General features: G+C 44.3%; 1 protein-coding gene across 2 annotated transcripts; it reads right to left on the bottom strand.

Annotated features, from left to right (window-relative positions):
• Positions 1-1,328: 1,328 nt before the first annotated feature.
• Positions 1,329-22,287, bottom strand: LOC307238195 (WD repeat-containing protein 37). 2 transcript variants are annotated; one of them, XM_080011089.1, is made up of 14 exons: positions 22,149-22,287; positions 19,873-20,040; positions 14,483-14,579; positions 14,149-14,244; positions 13,672-13,736; positions 10,071-10,206; positions 9,861-9,932; positions 9,724-9,768; positions 9,424-9,500; positions 9,087-9,327; positions 7,438-7,579; positions 6,907-7,041; positions 6,565-6,679; positions 1,329-6,333 (listed from the first exon to the last, which is right to left on the bottom strand). In XM_080011089.1, exons 2-14 carry the CDS (start codon positions 20,008-20,010, stop codon positions 6,202-6,204), a joined length of 1,491 nt encoding a protein of 496 aa, XP_079867215.1. In that variant the 5' UTR covers positions 20,011-20,040; positions 22,149-22,287; the 3' UTR covers positions 1,329-6,201. The 2 variants fall into 2 exon arrangements, with proteins under 2 accessions (XP_079867215.1, XP_079867216.1); XM_080011090.1 differs by having other exon boundaries at positions 9,087-9,324.
• Between the last annotated feature and the right edge of the window lie 362 nt (positions 22,288-22,649).

Raw genomic sequence — 22,649 nt, 5'->3', positions numbered from 1 at the left:
CACTTTTATTAATTATTTTTTGAACATGACTGATTTTATAATTTTTTAAATGTATTGTTTTATTTACAGTATGTGGTTGATAGAAAAGCATTGCCGAGCAAGTACAAACCATCATAAATGCACAGCGCCCCCTAGTGTCAACGAAGCTGCATCTGCCATAAACTTTAGGCATATGGAAACAATAAGGATATAAAAATATACAATATATATAGTTCCTCTATTTTACCAAATATGAATATTACTTTTGCCAGAAATGTACAGTTTTACTCGTCGAGTCCTCTGTTTACTTTCCTTTTTATACAGGTAGCTGTGATCGAAAGCTTTGATGTGACTACAGTGTCTTGATGTTGACGTCTCGCTAATTCCCTGAGTTTTGATATGAAATGCAGAACGTAGGCTCTGGCCCGTCGACTCCAGAGCGTTTCTACCCCCGGAAATAATCCCAATAATTTGTACCGAGTTTGTGTTCACCTGCTTTGATTAAAAAAAATAAAAAGTACATCCACGAACGAACACATGACATTGAAGTCGCTTGATGAAGAGACGATGGAGATCACTCGTCTTCCATCGCGCGTCGATTAACTGTACGTACAAGCAATTCAACGGCAAAAACAAGTTTATTTCGACGCCGCTCCTCGGTACACACGGGACAGAGCGGCCAGCGAGTGGATGCCACAGCTTGGATCTTTTGTTTACTTGTTGTTGTGCGGCGTCGCTCCTCGTTGAGCGTTTAAGCCGCTTCTACCACATGGAAACATCTGGGTTCACAGCAGCTGGACGAGGCCCCCGCACTGCGGACGTAGCGGAGGGATGTTGGAGACGGACCTGGAAATATAACCAGACATGGACAGGAAAAGGACCCGAGTGACGCGCACGCACACACACACACACACACACACACACACACACACACACACACACACACACACACACACACACACACACACACACACACACACACACACACACCTCCTTAAAACAGGGACAGCTGCTTCACAGACAACTCTTCACCTTGCGTCCATCTCCCTGTTTGACATTTTAAGTGCTCGGCCAAAGCAGGTTTTCAAACGTTAACCCATGAAAAGGCACGACCACGCGCACGGAACAAGAACCCCGAGAGGGAGGAAAACGGGGAACAAAGCACAATGAAATTCAAGGCAGGTTTTCAAGCACTGCTATTGCTTCAGACTGGACGGCGATGCGGCGAAGTCTCGTTCCAAACCTCCTGCCTCCCATTTGAGTATAAGAGAAAAGTGACATTTACGAGCAGAATATTTAGAACAACAACAATAATAATGTTAATAAAAACAATAATAATAGGAAGAAGGTTATTTCATTAAACTGTATTGTCAACTATGAGCCTCTTATCGAGTATACAATAGATTTTAGGGATAAACAACGATGAGCTGCTTGTTAACAGATCCTTTAAATTCTCAAAACCTAAAGCAGGGAAGGCAGCGGTAACTTCCTGTCAGGTCAAGCAGCCATCCCTGATTTAAAGGGATACTCACTTTTTGTCAATGAGAAGGTCAACACCAATTCAACCCTGTGTGTCCAGTGAACAATGCACAATGCATGGCTGCGGATGGGACCAGCTAGCCTAGCTCCGGTGAAATTAGGCAAATGCAATCCAAGAATCTCAAAAATGGGGCTACAGGTTAAACTGCTTTTGACCGGTCCTCAGCTGGGTCCAGCAGGAAGCTGCTCAAGATCTTGGTTCTGGACTCGACACGGACAAAACTGACCTTCTCGTCTTCACCCAAGCGAGACAGACAAAAAGCAAATTCCCCTAAAATCTGGAGTATCCCTTTCATAAGTCGTATCACACTCACACACACACACACACACACACACACACACACACACACACACACACACACACACACACACACACAGTCCTGAAGCTTTAAACCTCAAGGTCAGGTAACAGCCGTGACAAAGCAATAAACGTTTTGCACAGAAATTAAAAATTCCAGGAAGAAAAAATCAAAGTCTGCAGCTGAAATAGACTAGAAAGCCACACGGGCTACTTTTCTCATATATTAAAATGTTTATGATACAAACGTGTAGAGACGTGGGTACAACACTACAAAGGCCTCTTTCCAGTGTAATCAATTGTGTATTCACCTGTGGAAAGATCTTTAAAGGATAGGTTCGCCAGTTTCCAACCCATACATGACGGTTGCTTCCCGCCATTTAGAAATGTTCACAGCACCACCTCGCTCAACGCTGCAGGACGGAGAAACTTCCCAAAATGAGAAGCACAATATGTTCCTCTGTGTTGTTGTGGAAAAACGGTCACACACTGTATTTTATCATCAGGTTTTAGTGGGTTTTCGGGCTCTTCTGCACTCTTGGAAATACGCATTTTTCGACATCCACGCTAACGTCAGAGACTGGAAACAGCAAGCTGCTCCGCTTTTAACTAAAAATGTGACATTACTTCAATTCAAAACACGCTTAAAAAAATACGCCAAGACATGTGCGACCAGGGCCAGCCCGTGCTCCTTATGTCCCCTAAGGAGTTTCAGGGGTTGAAGCTGCCATGCGCAACGCGGCACAGCTCCTGCGGTGTTTATATTTCTCTTTCAATTGGGAAACTGTATCTGATCTAAAATAAAAAGTTGTTTTTTGTTTCGTTTGGAGAAACGGCCCCTACACTGATGGTGCGGCCCCAGCTAGCGGTTGTGGCCCTAAACAACCACATAGACTGCTTATACTAGGGGCCGGCCCTGCATGTGACTATATGGCCTCTGCCCCATTGGACTGCATGGAAGCCCAGTGAGACGCTGCAGCAGAGTGGCAAGTTTCCCAATAGTGCAGCGTTCGGTGAGGTTGTGCTATGAACGGTTGAGAATGATGGGAATTAGAATAGGGCCCGGGCGAGGAAAAATAAACAACTTATCCTTTAAGCAGACAAGCATGAAAATGTAATGAAACGGCTCACCAGTTTTCAAAATGAAGCGATGAACTCCTGCTGGTCACAAGTCCGAATTTCAGTACTTCAAAACAGATTTCCAACGGTTAATACATAAGCTATCATCTGAAATAAGGCAATTGTAAGGTGTACCAAAATAATATATCTAAATATATTTATAAATACTGTGGGTAACCACAAAAAAAAAAAACAAAAAAAAAAAAACGTGCACGTTTTCGACAAAATACTGAAAGAAATGTTCACAATGCCAACGCAGCCTTCCAACGATCACTTATAGTTACAAAACTGCTAAAAGGGTCAAACATCTAACGCTGGGGTCCCATAGAAGCAATCACATTCTGATGAACTGTGATTGTTTGCAAGGGTACATTACAGTACCACACACACACACAGTTGTACAACGGTTGCCATGGAAACAGGACATGTCATTGACACGTACAGACGGTTACCCTGGGAACCTCTTTACACCCACTGACATGAACGACGCCACGCGGCCCTCAAACTCACTTCCAGGCAGTTTAAACGCAATTCAGGGCTCCCACTGGAAAGCTTCATCACTTGCCAATAAACACAAAAGCCCCCAAATTCCTAAATCTCAAGTTAAAATAATAAGTCATTGTTTCGTTTTTAGTCCAGTATGACAGCAGTTACATGGATTTGGTTTTGTCTTAACTAGGGCTGGGTAATACCGTCAGAAACAAATATTTTTTGAGAATACAAAATAACGATAATTTTACGATATTTTAGAGATGGCTATTGCTGCTTTCATAAGATATTTACACACGATACATATTTGAGATTTAATCATTAGTAATGTGGATATTATGACCATTGATTAGAACATCAAGAACATTCGATTAAGTTCAGAAAACTGCATTATTTTACTGTAGCGCTCCGAGAGAACATTTAACTAGGGCATATCACAAGAAACTCCCAGACGATATCTAGTATCATATCACGGTGATATTACATCAATATCCGAGCCCAGCACAAGTAAAAACTGTACTGTACACTATCGTAGACTTACTTAAACTATAGTATACATGAGCTAATTGGGCTCCAATCTGAGCTAAGAATATTAACAAATATTCAATACAATTCTGTGGGGAAGCAATACATTATATTTCCATATTTCACAGCCCAGGCAAAAGCGAAAAACATCAAAAACCTCAATCGCTTCAATTTCTGTCTCTGGAATTTTAAAATCTTTAAAATCTCCCGACGTTCCAGGATTTTCCCCGATGGGCGGGAACCCCGAGGCTTTTTGGCCAAAGGTAATGACTGGCAGTGAACAAGCAGACAGGTTACATCTATTGCATCACAACACTCAGTGTTTCATGAACCTTGAAAACCCCCCCCGACGCTGACTGACGGAAGATGGAGGCAGCACTATCTGCTCCTTTTTTTTTTTGTCGACAAATTCAACAACCAAGTCCTGTGTTGTGCTTGTGATAAGTGGGTGTGGTCATCAGACTGTTCTTTTAACTGTAGTTCATGAAATCACATTATATGGTACAAACAAACACTTTCTGGTGACTTAGGTATTGATAGCGATTTACATTTACCAGTAAAGTGAGTTGGTTTTTTTTCTCCTATTTTTTAACTCTTCCTTTACGCTCCAGGACTCAACCCCACCCATTAGCCCTTTCACCAAGTCCTGCTCTGAAAGACACACACACACACACACACACACATTTCCCCCACAAATATATTAACTGGCAAAATGCCCAGAAACTTCTTTTCTCAAAACACCTGCCACCCGACGCTGGTGCATCTGAAAACCTGGCACTACAATTTCACAGTTGGACCAATCAGAGAGCAGGACGTCCGAGTCCCCCCCCCGCCGATGCGTGGTGACGGAGCTCCATTTCCAGGAAGTTAAACTACCGTATGTACAGTGCTGCAAGCGGCGCTAAAATAACAGCTATTCTGTGTCGTGCTAAAAAGGTGCATAAGTGAAGATTGAAAAGATCAGCTGACCTCGGCAACACCCACCAGGGACGCACACACACCACACCAGGTTCATTTTTGTGTCCGCATGTTTTTGTGTCCAAACCACTGCGCCTTCCCGGACGGACAGAACACGACACAATCAGAGTATCAAAGCTCAAGCGGGAAGCGGGAACTCGGTGCAACTACGTCACATTATGTTGGCATGGGGTTGAGGCGGAGGACATGAGCACAGTATTGGGTACGATAACCGTACCTGTACATTCCTAACGTTGAAGGAAAACTCAGGTATTTTTATTTTTTTTTATCTAAAACCTGATTTTGCAATCACTGGGAGTCAGAATGTTTAAAATTGATCCACTATTGAGATGATAGGGAGAGGGGACGTAGGACCGTGCAGTGGCTGTGGCCAAAGAACGTGGTTGTGACAGCCCTGTTGTACTACCTGATGCAGCACTGCATCAACTTTGGCTGATTCCCGATGATTAAAAAAAAAAATCTAGGGTTTTCCTTCAACTATGGCTCAGCTGTTGAACGCAGGTGTAACGCCTTGTTCAGACAACAAGAGACACTCGTTTGGAGACTGCGCTGGCATGAAAGTCAAAACTTTTTTTTTTTTTTTTTTTTTACACAGGTAGTTGAAAGCCACCCGCAGTGTGTTGAACTGTTTAACTGCTGCTCCGCTACGTGTTGGCACAGGTTAGGCTCGCTCTGTGTTGGTTAGATTGGCGTTTTGGCAGATTTGTGCTGCAGACGGCATCGGCGAATTGTGCTCATCCGTAATAGGAAGATGGCCGCCGCACTTCACCTTCACTGCGCCGTGCACCACGTTTTTAACAGGCACCAAACAACCACACCCATCACTCAGACACAGCTAGACTCCATGCTACCTGCGCATATATGGGCGACGGAGGACATGGGAAACGTGTAGGAGAGAGAGAGAGAGAGAGAGAGAGAGAGAGAGAGAGAGAGAGAGAGAGAGAGAGAGAGAGAGAGAGAGCGAGAGAGAGAGAGAGCGAGAGAGAGAAAGAGCGCGAGCACGGGTGAGGAGTAAGAGCAAGTCTATTTTTATCCGTCTCCTCAGGTTGGGCAGTGTTGGACTGTGTGTGGTGGGGTGTCAAGGGTGGTGCAGGGTGTGCGCAGGTGAACGTCAGGTGTCGCATGGAGACGTTGGATGACACAGGGAGTAGTTTGGGGACGTTAATCACAGTATCACAGTATGTGATAAAGGGTTGTGGGGTATCGTAGGGCGTCGTAGGGCGTAGCAGGTTGTCCCAGGTGGCCGTAGGGTCCCGGCTCGTGGCGCAGACCGGTTATTTCTCCTGCAGCAGGGCGGGGACGTTGATGTTCCAGCCGATGGCCTGCCGGTCGAAGCCGCAGCTGAACAGGTTGCAGGAGGCGTTCTCTTCGCACCACGTTGTGCAGCACACCATGCGGCGATGACCCTGCAGCACCGCCGCAGCACAAACAGAAGATAAACATGGCGTCCGGGCCGCACACGGTCATCAAATCAAAACCAGACGTGTCCGTAAAACCGCCGTTCAAACACTGGGCTCACTCCGAGAAAAAAAACAAAACAAAAAAGAAAAACACTCCGGTTCTCCCACCGTGGCGGCTCGGCGAGGGAGTGAGGGAGCCCGGAGGGGTCAACCCGGAGCAAAAAAGCTTCCACTGACCTGTCTGTTGCTGCGCGGGAGCCTCGCTAGACGCACGCCGGACATGTCGAACAGCCGAACCTGACGATTGTCGTGGGGAAGAGCGATGATTCTTTGGTTCACTGACACGCTTATCCTGAAGGGCGGAGCGGGAAACCGGGGACACTGGGATTAGGATGATGCTCCGAGGCGTAGGACGTAAATGACAAATTTAAACAAAATTTAACTTTGATTGAGATTGATTCGGATTCCAAAATAATCCGATTGGTGGGGATCAAACCCATCGCTCAGCTGAAATGGGATGTAAACATTTAACACGGAATCATCTACGGTGGGTTCCGCGCGAAGAACCCTCTGCCCCACCTGTTGACCGCCGAGTCCGTGCGGATGGTTGCTATGGGCGACCTCATGTTCTTCAGGTCCCACACCTTGACGGTGCGGTCGTCGCTACCGGAAACCACATTGTCTCCCACCGTGAACACTGCGGATGTCACCGTGCTGGAAAACAAAAAACGAGGAGGGCGTTGAGATGCCGCGTTTCACTGTGAGGAGAATCCATTTGAACAGTGCTTGTCGCTTCATCATGCAAGTCATATCCATGACAACAGGCCATGGAAACGTATCTCTAGAGGTACGTACAGATGGACCAATATGCACAAAATAACTGACTTGAAGCATTTCTCAAAAAGCCAGACGCAATTTGTGAATTGTTTAAGCGGTTTTTGGTCAACTCCGCGATGGTAACTTGGTGAGGACAGCCAACAGTTTCCAGATGTGATCATTTCACATGTGAAAGTGCGATGGTTGGCTAAATTTGCAAGCATGGTTTTTTGACGGAAGATTTTGTGCAGAAATACTGTGGGCACTGGACAAATTTGTGTGCATGGGACTGACTCTGTGTGTCCTTGGAAGACGTTGACAGAGTGGATGGAGGGGTCTCTAAAGTCCCACAGCCTGAAGGTGGTGTCTCTGGACGAGGTCACCACCAGTCGCTGGGTAGGGTGGGTGCAGCAGTGGGTCAGCTCCTGGTCATGACCTGAACACACGCACGCACGCACGTACACACACGTACACACACGTACACACACACACACACACACACACACACACACACACACACACACACACACACACACACACACACACACACAGACACACACACACACACACACACACACACACACACGACAGTGTGAGCAATGGATCATTTTGCTCTTTATTTAGCTATCTCACATACAAACCCCAATTTGCGCACCAGCTCACCCCTTTAGTGAAATTGTGAATTGTGAAGTTTCAGTCTTGGATCATTTTCCATTCAGTTCATTCAAGCGAGAAAAACATCACCCAAATGTGTCGGCCAGTTTGAAAACTGAAATGGACCGGAACAGACTGGCTCAGAATAGCTCTAGACTTATTATTTTCACCACTGTCCCGAAAAACAATTTTAACCATCCCAAAGTTAATATGGATTGTCCCAAATTGTACATGTTTTTTGTTCACATCGTGTTTACCTCGTATAATTAGTTGAACCTCATCTTGAGTGATTCTTGGCAGAAAGGTCACAAGGTCAAGTCGGCATTTCCTAAGGGGGAACTAGGCGCCTAGGATCCCATCCCGAGGGGGGGCAGAGAGGGAGCAATCGGGGAGCATTTTGCTCATGTCTCCCTTTCCGACGATGTACGCCCGAGTGACGAGGTGACCGTCATTGACTTGTCAGAACAGTGTGTTTCTATTTTAGATGAAGGTTACTTTATTTTAAATTTGCTTGTGGAACGTAACAAGTGTGTAACGGGAACACTTTCTCCGTGACTGCGTTACACGCAGAAAATAATGCCATTGAGTCCACGAGGCGTGCCCCGTTCCTCCGTGCCCTGCCCCCTCACTGTTTTCACTTGTTTTTTTTGGAGGAACGGGGCACGGTTCAAGTTCAAGTTCAAGTTCAAGAGATTATTTGTCACATACATATACATACGTTCATACATATATGCAGTGAAATGTCATGACACCCGGTGATTACTCACAATAAGCTCTATAAATACTAAAAAATACCAAAATGTGCGTAATCGACACAAGGTACTCGCGCAGGCAGCCGCAAGGGGAGGCGCCACAATCGCGATTCTGGGTCCTATAATTATATAATAGAATTAATTGACTGTGTTGTATTAAATATACATTTAAATCCTCCTAAAAGTAATTTTAAATAGCATTACATTATTTAATCTTACAACCAGACAGAGAATGCAGTGCAAGGAAAACATACTGCTCCCAGAGCTGTGTTTGCGTCCGTGTCCTCCTGACGATTCACGCACATGAATCATCGGGAATTCAAGTCAGGAGTCTCAAAAGAGTTGAGTCTTGTAGTTGAGTCACAGTGTTAGATGTTCACGCCGCACAATTTCTCTCTAACTCTCTCTCTCTCTCTCTCTCTGATTCCTTGATGAGTTCCCACAGTAATAGTCACCTTATGACAGTAAATATAATAAATTAGCAAAATAATGAGGGGAATAAATAAATAAATTCATCCAGTTTTGCCATTTGCCTACCGGTGAGCGAGTGCACCAGCTCAGACGTCTCCACGTCGTACAGGTTGGCAGCTCGGTCCCAGGAGGCCGTCACCACCTGCTTGCCGCCCACCAGCCAGTCGGCGGCGATCACCACCCCCTGGTGGCTGCGCAGGGTGGTGGCGGCCACACGAACAGACGGGCAGTCGTTGGGGCCCTCCGCCTCGCCGTCAGCCTCGTCCTTGTCAGAGAAGTCCACGTCGTCCTCGCAGGGCACCTGCTGCTGCAGGGGGCAGCAAAGAGTTTATTTATTTTACCCGAACTAGTTTAAATATTAGACTTTTACTTCTGAAGTATTATTATATAGACTGATGCTTACAGTGATGTCGGCTACAGGCTGAGGTGTCGGGAGCTGCACCACGTATCTCCAGATATGAGCGGTCTGGTCTCCAGACGCTGTGCAGCAGAGCAAGCGTTACAACCGAGGAAGGGACACCATAGTACGACCTTTTCACCGCCAACATCAACAACACTGTCTGTATAAATGCCACGTTTCTATTATCTTCCTGGGCATGTTCTGGCTGCATGAAATGACTGCTGTGTTCATTGTGTTTTATTCTTTTATGTCGCTGGGAACATATGCCGTAAAGGCCTGGAGACCAAACCGAAGCTAACTCACCGGTGAGAGCCATCTGCTCTGTGGGGTGGAACTTGATGGAGTTGACTGCGGAGGGAAAACAGAACGTTTCAACTACACATGTTTGTTTCCCGCCCTAAACATATTTCTGGCATCACGGGCACCTCCAGTATTCATACCTGATCCTTGGTGGCCCACGTACTTGAGCAAGCACTTCCCAGTCTCAATGCTCCAGAGCATGGCACTGTGATCTGCAGAGATAAGACGGAAAGATGCTTTGCAGAGTTATTTGCTTTTCTTTAACATGTGACATCACTCACAGGGCTCTTGATGTCGCATTTTTGTATTGTGGACATAATATACCCATAAAGGAACAGAAAGGAATGTACCTGCGGATGCCGTCCCGAGCACCACCGGCTGGGCCTTGGTGACACCCAGGTCCCAGATACCGTCTCTGTGGCCCACATACTCTTTGACCAGCTGGCACACGGCTCTGGATGTGGTGGCCTTGAAACTGGACACGATCTGAGGCCGTCAGGGAAAACAAGACTTCAATCAGTGGCGGCTTTTGGTCATTAACGTCCTGCAGGCCTAACGAGGGTTCCCACACACTTTTTTATGTAATTTGAAGCATTTCTTGTGGTGCGTGCTGACGGAGGCTTGTGTATACAATACTCATCCAAACCAGAACACAAAGGCAGGAAGTCGAGGTTCGATTCGGTTTATACAGATACTGTGCAGTTCCCAAAGTTGAAGTCCTGGAAAATAACTATTCCACATAATTTCCAATTGTGTGTAGGAAACCTTGTTCTAACCCTGGGAAGGGGGGGGGGGGTGTAAGAAGCAGCAGAGCTGAGGATCATTGGGGAACCCTGCACAACACTTGGGCTAAGAAGCTGGTTGAAAGAGGCAAATTATTGGTACCAATCAGACCTGGGTCGAATATAATTTGCAAGTTAGTGTAGCATTTGATTTCATCTCTGTTTGCTACGAGGGTGGGCCTCGTTGCACACGGCAATCGTATGGAGACCAGAGACGAGTTCATTTTAAACGTTTTGAGAATAACTTCTCCTCATAAGACTGACTACTCACGTGACACTATGTGCAATCCACTTTTGGGGCTCATCTGGTGTATCAAGTATATTAAAACAAACGCTAATTAACAGCAAACATTATTAAACCCAGAGCTGGTGTCGGCCAAATGAGGAGAGGCATATCAGTGCTGTATGTTGCATTTATCAAAACTTTATAACGGTAAATGCAAGGCTGTGAAAAGAAAACACCCAAAATGGGGGAGAAAGGGGAGGATATCAGGTTACGGTAGAACATCAGAAACCAAAAAAATATGTTTGTTACAGTCAACGGGCCGTCAGAAAGGGGTGTTTACATTAAAGATTGGGATGATACAAACTGGACCAGCGGCCCTCTTTTGACACAGACCACTAAACAAGTTCCAACTGAAAAGGAGGCAGACAGCATAGAGGACGACGTCATACATTTGAAAATGAACCTCACTGTACATGTAGAAGGAAGCACAGCATTCAAATGTTTCAACCTGCGGAAGTTTGAGTTGCTGAAATAACACCGTTTTGTGCGTTACGTAAAAAACAAAAAAGACAAAAAAAACCTAGTATTCCATGTTACTGAAAACTGAGTAGAAAACATTTCCACATGGCATTGCTGATTGTTAGCAAGTAGCAAACTGGATCAAGTTGAGGATTCCCAAACGTTTTTCAAGTTGAATGCTGAGTGAGAGAGAATTGAAGTTCAAGAGTAAATCGTCTTAATGCCGCCCTCAGACTACACAACGTCGTCGCACTGTGGTTAAAAGTCGTGGTCAGATGGGAATAGTATGGCAAAGATCTAAATACCCAAAATCTAGATCTACCAAAAAGACGAGAAAACCGGATTGGTTAATCTATTTGACAAAAGCAAAAAATAGATTGTGCAGTCTGAGGGGAACTAATTGCCCCGTCCAAATAAGGGATTGAGATCTGCTGTGTAACTCCTTGGCGGTTCATGACTTCCCAAAGAGATACACCTCAGGAACAGACCCCCATCAATAAGATTTGCACCTTAAACCTCTGAGAAGAGTGATTGTTTTGTAAATAAATGAAAATACATTAAAAAAAAAAAAAACATTTACTGACCAAACAGGGAAACAAAATCTCTCTTTATAGTAGATTTAAATGAAAGAAATATGACCAACAGAAAATATTAATATGGAATTGAAAGGGCCAACCTGTGCTAACCTTGGATTTTGGACACAATACCATTCTGTCTTCTGTCAAATAAATAGTAGATTACTTCAGTTTTGTATAGGATGTAGCTGAAGTTTCTATAATTATAATATAATAACGATCCGATAGCAGCATGAAAGTAATGTGGTTTGACTATCTCTGCATTGGGAATGCCATGAATGATGAACTGAGTTTCTTAAATATCAATGTTTTCAATGCGGATTGCTGGCAGATCAAAATGATTCACGCTGCTTGAGAAGTGGATAAAAACTACATCTAAAAATGTATGCGTCACATTTTAGACTTGAAAATGATTGGGAATACCAGCCTTGTTTAAATGTAACATTGGCGCAGGATGCTACATTTAACAAATAAGCGACAGGCATGAGTAGATTTTAGGGAAATGCGATGCGTTGAAAAATGAGCTTGCATGAACTGTCCTAGCAGTGTGTTCTAACACACTCAGCGGTAAATGGCCTCGAGCGCACGTCGTTAGTGAGCGGTCTGATGTGTCAGATCCTATCATTGTGAAAAGGGATTGAATTCCCACAACAACGTTTCCGAAAATAGCCAAATGGCATGCAGATATTTAATTAAATTTTAAAATAATGTGTCTCTGATATCTAAACCCCCCAGTAGAACACTAGTAGGCCAACCAGATGTCCTGAATCGTGTTGGAAAAAGATTTTGGAATCTGGCGATTTTACAAAATGATCATGATCTGCTGATAATTGCTATCAGGCGACTATGTGATAATTGTGACAGCTCTATTTTCAACAGACCACACACTAACTGTGCCATTAGGAAGCAATGTTCATCTAATGCAGCAAATAAAATGCCCTTTTAGCCCCTCGTGCTTCTTTTAGGATGTAAAAGGCATTTTTTGTACCTGTATGGTAGCTGCTGTATGTTAAAGATATCTCTGTTGTTGTGGACCATTACGTAAATGCCAACGCATACTTTGATTAAGCGCAGGCGCAACGTAACTGGTAAGCATGTTAGTGAGATACTGAATCAATGTTATATCTCACAGAGAAAATAAAATGAAATCTATATAGAAACTCAACTCCTACATTTGAATGACCAAGTGCCTTGGGGAGGCTGGGTCAACTCCCTGGCTGGGCTGCTCATGCATATTGGCACACAGGGGTGGGGGTGGGGGTGGGGGTGGGGGGGTTGGGGGGGCAGAAATCAACAAGTTACCCATGAGTCTCCACCCCACAACTCCCAACCGGTTACGCTGAAGTTGCGGGATCCACCTACTCTGGCATAGCAAGAGTTTGAACGCGGCTAAGAGCAAAAAGGTGAAAAAGAGAGCATTGCTTTTTTCGTAAAATAACAAAAGGGTCAAGTTATGATGAACGCAGGCGTGGGCGAGACCGGGCTTTTGGCAAGCCAGAGACAACTGTAAATGAGGTACATCCTTTGAAACAATTCAGAAGAAAACTCACCAGTTCTACTCCAATTATGAATAATCACTGTCATATTAGAATAAATTCGGAAACAGGGATGTACCAATAAAGATTTTTTTTTTTTTTTTTTTTACATAGTATGAGTACTGAATAAGTATGCTAAGACACAAATGATCATTTTCAGTTATGGGAATAATATGATGATAATAATAATAATAATAATAATAATAATAATAATAATAATAATAATAATAATAATAATATTTTCAGTGATTGATCAGTGTCAATGATAGCAAAAAAATAATGTTTCTAAATGAACTTATAAAAAAAAATCTCACCTTGCTTGTAGAAGCTTTGTACGTTGTCTTTAGTTTTTGTGACAGCTGGCTTGTACTGTGACTTGCTGTGAAACAGTCAACAATCAAATGCTTTGTTACAGGGGTAAAAAATGATGCAACAACTATCTCCAATTTAAGTTGTGAAAATTCTGTACTTAAAGTGGTAATCCATAAGCTGGTCTGTGATCATCTGTGTTCGACCACTTTGTTTTCTCCAGAGTTTTCCCTTTTTCTGATAAATTGATTTGTTTCAGTTTCTCGGTCACTTGAGGTGGAGGGGATGTTTGTTTGTAAATGCTTATTCACCACAACCAGCTACATTGCTTCATCAAATTCACCGCAGCTGCCTCTCACTCATTGTGCGGGCCTGGAAAGGCGGACTCTTCTTATCTCATGGATAACCACGTTGGGTTTAACTGTATGCACAAACAATTTGAAAATTCATTATTTCAACAAATTTAAGGAAAAGACAGTTACCTTTAGTTTTAAGCGCTCCTTTGGCCAAATCTCCTCCTTCGATAGTCTGCCCCTCAGCAGCCAAGCGGTCGTTAAGTGTCTCTATCTCTCTGCGCACTAAAGAGAAGTCAATGATAAAATTACTCCTTTCAACCAATCTGGGATCTAAATCTTCACAACTGGGCCAATAATAAAAGAGTAACAATACATATAATACCAACAGTCTCCAGGTCACGCAGAGCACAGCAGATTAACACCAGCCCTTTGGGGCTAACTGCGATTCAGAGTTGACTTGAGTTAGTATTCTAATGGCCAAGTTTGCCTGAGGAGCTGCTCAACCTCACAACCAACTTACATTCAAGGTTTTCGATGTAGAGGTTCTCAAACTCTCTCTCGATTTGACCAAACAGGTCCATCAGGTTGCTCCTCAGAGACAGGGGCAGCTTGGAGTCCTGCAGGAGAAAACCAGAAGGAATCAAACCATGTGAGGACATTAGAAACCAGAGAGCATCAAACGACAAGGGAACATTAGAGAACAGAGGGACTCAAACTACATGAGAAACCATAGGGACTCAAACTACATGAGGACATGAGAAACCAGAGGGAGTCAACCTACATGCGGACATTAGAAACCAGAGGGACTCAAACTACATGAGGACATGAGAAACCAGAGGGAGTCAACCTACATGCGGACATTAGAAACCAGAGGGACTCAAACTACATGAGGACATGAGAAACCAGAGGGAGTCAACCTACATGCGGACATTAGAAACCAGAGGGACTCAAACTACATGAGAAACCAGAGGGACTCAAACTACATGACAACAATAGAAACCAGAGGGACTAAAACTTCATGAGGACATGAGAAACTAGAGGGAGTCAAACTACATGCGGACATTAGAAACCAGAGGGAGTCAAACTACATGAGGACATTGGAAACCAGAGGGACTCAAACTACATGACAACAATAGAAACCAGAGGGACTAAAACTACATGAGGACATTGGAACCCAGAGGGACTCAAACTACATGAGGACATGAGAAACCAGACGGACTCAAACGACATGAGGACATGAGAAACCAGATGGACTCAAACTACATGAGGACATGAGAAACCAGATGGACTCAAACTACATGAGGACATGAGAAACCAGAGGGACTGAAACTACATGAGGACATTGGAAACCAGAGGGACTCAAACTACTTGAGAAACCAGAGGGACTGAAACTACATAAGGACATGAGAAACCAGAGGGACTCAAACTACATGAGGACAATGAGAAACCAGAGGGACTCAATCTACATAAGGACATTAAAAACCAAAAGGTTATCAAACCTCATGACGAAATAAGAAAGCCCAAGAGTATCAAACTACATGAGGACATTAGAAACCAGAGGGAATCAAGCTACAAAATCAGAGGGTATCAAACCACATCAGAACATTAGAAACCAGAGGGAGTCAAACTTAGTTCCTTATGTGGGGGTGCTGGCAGATACAGATTGGTTTCAGCACAGGGTACAGTAGGAATCATGGGATATAGGAGAGGTCATGTGGGTATGGGCTCAGAGGGCTATAGGGTCAGAAGGGTAGTCAGAGGTCAGAGGGATAAAGCAGGGGTCGGAGGGTATAGTAGAGGTCAGAAGGGTAAAGCGGGATCATAGGGGTATGACACTGATTTTCACCCTTTTTGACTAATAGAAACATGTTAAAGTGCCAATCTTGAAGATTTTCATTGAAATAAATGTCTCCATCGAATAAATGTCTATCTATTGATAAATAAGGTAATACAAAAGGTGATTGAGCCTATGGCCCACTGATGAAAGCCCTTGCATTTGCAGTATTCTGAGTATGAAGAACTGGCTGTCGCCGGCGACTTTCCCAGGAAAAACAAGTGGCGCCCAGTTAGTGACGTGTTTTCCATCACCCAGGGTTGGTTGGTCCACCAGAGAGGGTCGGCAGGGCTGACCCAACACACTCGTTCTTCAACTTATTTGTGTGTGAAGCGCGTACTTTTTATACAACAAGTTTTATGGCTGGAATGAGTTTATAAATACTGTACATCGTGGCTATCAACAGGAGGAAGACGAAACCGGTTCTTCTCCTTGGGTCTGAAGGAGAAGGCAGGTACGGCAGCGGTAGGTTCCTCCCGTTTACCAGAGAAGGATGCAAGATCACAATGTATACCTGTGTATTCATGGAGCTGTTTCCGTTTTTAAGGCTTTTCTGATATTTTTTTATCATCAGATATTTATTTAACGCTTTCATGGAGCTTAACAAGAGCCAATTACTTTTGCTTCTGGTCTCTGCTGGCGTTGTGAGTAAATGTTTACGACGGCCAAACAAACACAGAAAAGATCGACTACTGACGATGAAACTTTAAAAACAAGTAGAAATCCAATAAAAAGAAATAAATTTAACGTTCAGATGAAGGCAAACTGAAAAAAAAGCAAAGTGACCACGAGCGAGTAAAAAAACAACTGACTGACATCACACAGGCGACACTGTTTGGATTCCTGGGAAGTGAAACACAGTCCAGAAACAAACCTGCAACTACTGCTTTTTGCCCGAGGTGCTGCCAATAACAATGAAAGGGAAATCTTCGAGGTTGGCACTTCAATGTCTGTTATCGAGAAAAAGTGATTGTGTTAATCATTATGTCGTAATTACCGGTCTGTTCACTCAAAGTAATGGCTCGGATCAGTACTGTGTCGGCCAATACATAATGCTTAGGTGGCACAAGGCACAATCCCTACATGAGCAGTCATTTTAAATGGACCCGCTGGAGGACATACTGATATCTCAGTGCTATGCTAGAAAGTCCATGAAACTTAAAACGAGGATGTGCTTTTGCTGCCTTCAAGCAGATATAAATTAATTCTGGTGCCTGTTACCGGAACAGAGCAACATAAAGCTCCTTTATCTCTGCTGCAAGCTCCTGTTACAAACCAGAAAACAATGAATAAGGGAGCACAAGTTCCGTCACCATGAGCCAAATGCAGAGCAAAGAAAGTCAGATCGATGCCATCGCCATCTTGGTAGCACCTACCGAGCATTAAGATCTAGAGGAACAACACTAATCTTGTATTAGCCAGTTCTGCTGGCACAATGCAATACACCATTGGAGCTGCCCTGTCATTGCTTTATGGATTTTCCCATTCAGAATCGAAAGAGTCGCTTTGCCTCCTCAATAGTAATACTGTCTCTGTTAAATATAGTAAGCGACTTGACCTTGTGCAGACTAAGACCATGCCTAGTGTGTGGGGCTTCTGTGGGTTTCATTGCTGCATTGCCATTAGTCCTGAAGCAGTGCATTGAGGTGTATGAAGAGGTCCATTGAAGTGACAGAAACAGGCCATAATGTAACAGCAGAATGCTCCGCACATTAGGCGACCGCAACCTGGGGCCTTGGCAGCAAACCAGGTGAGAAATGCTGCAGAGATGCTTGTTAAAACGACGCATGTGCTTCACCTGATTTGTCTGACGTGGACTTATGATGTGGTGGGAACTAGTGTTACAGTATACCATATTTTGGGGATATTGGGTGCTATTGTAAATTATTAATTAGATTGTTTGTACACATATGTTGGAAACTACTTCCGAAACGGCTTACGCGTAAGCCGATAGAGACACTACGAGTCTGCCTGTTTGGGAGTCAAACGCGTACTTCTTACATAATCAGCTTCCTGAAACGTACAGTTCAAGGTTCAACATGAATTCTAGAATTCCACGAAACAGAGGCTCCTTAACTGTAAGACCCAATCAGAGCAGTACACCAGCAGCACACGACTCTAGCTACAGCTAACACACAACAACAACAACAAAACTCAACAGAATCAGCAAAACTACTTGAGGAAATGCACTAAGGTCTGACATTCTGAATGCTAGACTTCTGGAGCCCCTGAAACTTACCTCCATTCTCAGGAAGGATTCCAGATTATCAGACGACTAGGACCGAGAAGAGGACCAGTGTGAAAAACAAAAGTCATAAGGAAGGGATTAAATGTGTTTTATTACGCCCAGTTAGAAAAGGCCTGTAATTGCTCGGCCAAAACCTGGACAGCTATAGAGCATGGAGTGTACACTTGTAGCTAAGTAGCATAAATAGAAGTATGAGAAGTAAAAACTCACATTAAAACTTTCTTTCTTATGATTCTGATTCTTAATGCATTGATATTTTTGTTTTTTAATGCATTTTTAATTAATATTGTAGTTTCCACAACCATTAATAGCAGAACAGAGGCAATGGAACATGGATTTATTTTGTCCAAGTGGAGATTAATGAATTGGTTGCTCCGAAAATCAGGAGTACTCAATCAGTATAAATTTTAAAATTCCTACAATTACGATCACAATATCTGGTTAAATAACAAGGACCTCCATTGAAACCACGTGCTTGCAGTCTGATTCAGTTTGCTGTGATATGCTATCAGTCTGCTAGGCAGGTGCTTATTTGTCCCTACGAGAAGCATTGACAAAACTAACAGAGCGCAGGCACAAAGGCACAGAGCCATGCGGTGGGAGCTGTGGCGCGATCTCCTTGTTCTTTCACAGCAGGAGAAACTTGGCCGAGATGGATGACCGAGAGGTTTCAGAGGCGGCGAGACTGCAAATAGAGCGATAAATCTGTGCTTGATTCCACCGGAGGAACTTTTACTTTTTCCTGGCTACATGCTGTGGTTATGTTAAAGGCTGCGGAGGAAAACTGTAGTCTGAGAATTGGTGTAACATCTCCTAAGTCTGTGACTGATTACATAACTGTTTTAAAAGACACCCGGTTCGTCCCTATCCACCGTCTTGCATCTTAATTTAACGGGATACAAAAACAATCGCACCGTCCTCAAAAGGCAAGTGAGGGCAGACATTTTCTCATCCCTCTCTCTGACACCGCTAAGTGTCGTGCAAATGGATGGAGGGATTCTGAAGCCGGGTGGGTGGGACGAGGAAAACACAAACAAACCTGACCACGTGGTGACGGTAACCTGCTTAGCAAGCAACAACATAAACCATGAGGTGCCCTCTAAACGGACAAACCAACAGAGGCTAATTGGCTTAGGCTTAACTCCAGAATGCTTACTCGTAGGCTAAACGTGACGGCACGAGTGACAACGTGGCGTTACCAAGGGCGCTGCTAGAACCTCAGGTTGGGCCTCCCAATCCTGATAACATAGACCAAAACGCAAAACCTACGATCGTCACTCTGTGAATCTGAAGGGTTGCATAGTTTTTGGTATTAGGTTCCCATTAGCAGACTCAACAAAAAGGGAATTATCTTACATTACTCAGCTCTCTCACAAGCAATTCTCTTTTTCTTCATCGTTCCATATAAAACCTGACAGCAGTAAACTTAATGAAGAAGATGAACCTCAACAACAGTTTGTATCTATTCATGAATTAATCTCCAGCATGTAACAAAAAAGTCAACATCTCAACTTGTCAAAAATCCATTTGTCAGGATAAATGTTGAATTTATTTACACTTACAAAATACGTTGAACTGTGATTTATGAAGCTACCGCTCATACTAAAAGGGCAGCCTCAATGGTTAAGTGCACAGCAGTTGTTTTAGCCTCGTCTACACTGATATCGCATATTTATTAAAAACAAACAAACAATTACTTTGCCTTTTATTGGTAATCTTTAGTCATTAGCTATACTTGAAGTTATTTTCTTTGAAGCCTAAATAAGCCTTTATTGAATGATATCTTTGTGCATTCAAAAAACAGTCAATGTGCAGTTGAGAGCCTAACCTGGCCCTCCAACATGTCCCTCTGCAGGGCCGAGCGCTCCTGCTCCGTGCTGTTGGTCCTGCGGATGGACAGACTATGGGACTTCCTCTTCTGCTTGGCCTGCCGGGCCGCGGCACTGCTCCCGCTTTCCACCGGCATTCCTCCCTTCACCGCCTCCTCACGGCTCGTCTGGAACGACAAAACGGAAAGATCTGGGTTGGGATGATCCGGAGATGGCTCTGATCGCGCGCCCGAGCGGAGACATCAGGATTTAGTATTTGTTTGAAGGTGAGGCAGACACATTTTTAATTCCAAAGCAGTACACCATCTTTAATTTTATATATTCATGACGTCTTTCTGATTTCATGTAGTTAATAAATAGAAACAATAAAAAGTGGCTGAGTCATGTTCTAGTGTCTTACTTTGGCTGGACATCATCAACACAGCATAATGAATACTGTCCATTATACACTCACTGAGCACTTTACTGGGAACACTACACTAATACTGGGCGGGGCCTCACTTTGCTCTCAAAACCGCCTCAGCTCTTCTTGGCATGGATGCCACAAGACGTTGGAAACTTTCCTTTGAGATTCTGCTCCATGTTGACATGATTGCATCACACAGTTCCTGCAGATTTGTCAGCTGCACATTGATGCTGTGAATCTCCCGTTCTATCACATGCCAAAGGTGTTCTGTTGGATTCTGATCCGGTGACTGGGAAGGAAACTGAACAACACTCAACTCATTACCATGTTCACAAAACCAGTTAGAGAGGCGTTCTCTTTGTGACACGGTGCATCATCATGGTGGAAGTAACCGTTAGGTATAAATTGTGGCCATGAAGGGAAGCACATGGTCAGCAACAATACTCAAATAGACTGTGGCATTCAAACTCGGATTGATTGGTATCAAGGGCCCAAATTGTGCCAAGAACAATTCCCCACACCATGACACCACCGCCACCACCCTGGACCGTCGACAGAAGGCAGGTTGGGTCGACTGTTTCATGCGGTTGGCGCCAAATCCTGACCCCACCACCTCAGAAGAAATGGAGATTGATCAGACCAGGTTACATTTGTCCAGTCTTCAACTGTCCAGTTTTGGTGAGCCTGTGCCCACTGCGGCCTCAGCTTTCTGTTGTTTACGAGAGTGGAACCTGACGTGGTTCTGCTGCTGCAGCCCATCCGCCTCAAGGTTCCACGTCTTGTGCATTCGGACATGTTGTTCTTCTCACCACATTGTACAGGGCGGTCATTTGAGTGACCGGAGCCTTTCTGTCAGCTCCAACCAGTGCGGTCATTCTACATTGACCTTTCTCATCAACAAGACGTTTCCGTCCGCAGAACTGCCGCTCGCCGGATGTTTTTTCCGCACCGTTCTGAGTAAACTCTAGAGACGGTCGTGCGTGAAAATCCCAGGTGATCAGGAGTTACAGAAACACCCAAACCAGCCCATCTGGCACCAATAATCATCACATTGTTTCCTGTTCTGACGGTTGACGTGAACATTAACTGAAGCTGCTGACCCTTATTGGCAGAATTTTATGCGTTGATTAGATGACTGAGTAGGGAGTACATGAATAATAGAAGTTCTCGTTGAGTGTATGTGGGCGTATATATAAAATTAGGATTCCTCGGGTGAGAACCATGCTGTATGCTTCTAAAATACTGTCACTGCATGGCAGCACGTCAAGGGTCCAGGGTGTGGCTTCTCTTAAGGTTCTCTTAAGAATCTGTACGCTGATATCACAATAAAATCTAATAATGTTTTAAGACTGAGTGCAGGTGAAGCCGGTCTGAGATTCGTCCTTGGAAAAGGAACAGTGGGTGATCGGAGCTGCTATGGATTTCCATGCACCATCCACTGTCACCGCTGGAACGGTCGATGAAGATATGGACCATTTAGAAGGCAGACAGAGTATGTCATGAGATAAAATACATATAGAAGAGAAATCCAACAGCGATTACTGAAACGAAAATGTAATTGTCAGAATCCTATTTCTGCGCGTTGACGCCAACCGCGACGTGAACATTTTACAGGCAGTCCATTCGCGCATCCACTCCTCCCTGCATTGAGGGGAGAACACGGTTGAAAAAGGCACAAGACGGCCCCCGGGTCGGTGGTGAGGGGGCCAAGATAAACACGACCCGACAGCCACGGCGCCAGCTCGTTCAGGCTCCGTAATAGCCGGGCGCGCTAACCGGGCTAGCACGCCAGCAGGCTAGCGCGGCGAACGGGGGTTGAGATAGCCGGGGCATGCTAGCTGGCGGGCACGCCAATGGCATCCAACTCACCGGAATCTTTTAAAAACGCAAACCTCCGACTACGACACGCTGCGGCTCATCTTCGCCGCGGCGCGGAAATCCTCGGCGGAGGGTTGACACCGAAGCTTCAGTTTAATACAAATAAAAGACTTCGCGGTTTCCATGGAGCGGAGACGAGCAGCCAGGCCAGCCCCGGCCGGAAGTTCTACAAGATAAAAGCACGGCGAAAAACTCATTTGATTCTGACACAGCGATCGGACTTAGTAACTAAACAGTTACCTTACCAACATAATCAAATCGTTCTTCTGCAGTTAAAATATATTTTTTATTCAAGCGGGTAGAATAACGTCGAAACATTTGGTAATTAGAGGACGTTGGAATACATTATCTTTATCTCCATTAGCTGTTGGCTGCTTAGAACTAAATAGGGAATTTACCGGTAATCTGTCAGATCTCTCCTTGCGAGGATTGTGTTAAAGCTAATTACACAAATCTATCATTCTAACATTTATATTCCACGTCCGCTTGATG

The sequence above is a fragment of the Zeus faber genome, assembly GCF_960531495.2.
Source record: "Zeus faber genome assembly, chromosome: 12".
In the NCBI taxonomy this organism is placed as follows: Eukaryota; Metazoa; Chordata; class Actinopteri; order Zeiformes; family Zeidae; genus Zeus; species Zeus faber.
Note: the sequence above shows the minus strand (reverse complement) of the source record. Positions and strands in the feature narration are given on the sequence as shown.

Excerpts from the sequence above, each read along its gene's own strand:
- LOC307238195 (XM_080011089.1), bottom strand. The coding sequence starts at position 20,010 with ATGCCGGTGGAAAGCGGGAGCAGTGCCGCGGCCCGGCAGGCCAAGCAG. Across the intron at positions 13,737-14,148 it reads AGGAGCGCTTAAAACTAAAG|CAAGTCACAGTACAAGCCAG; the intron begins GTAACTGTCTTT and ends ACTGTTTCACAG. Across the intron at positions 9,501-9,723 it reads AGAGCAGATGGCTCTCACCG|CGTCTGGAGACCAGACCGCT; the intron begins GTGAGTTAGCTT and ends TCTGCTGCACAG.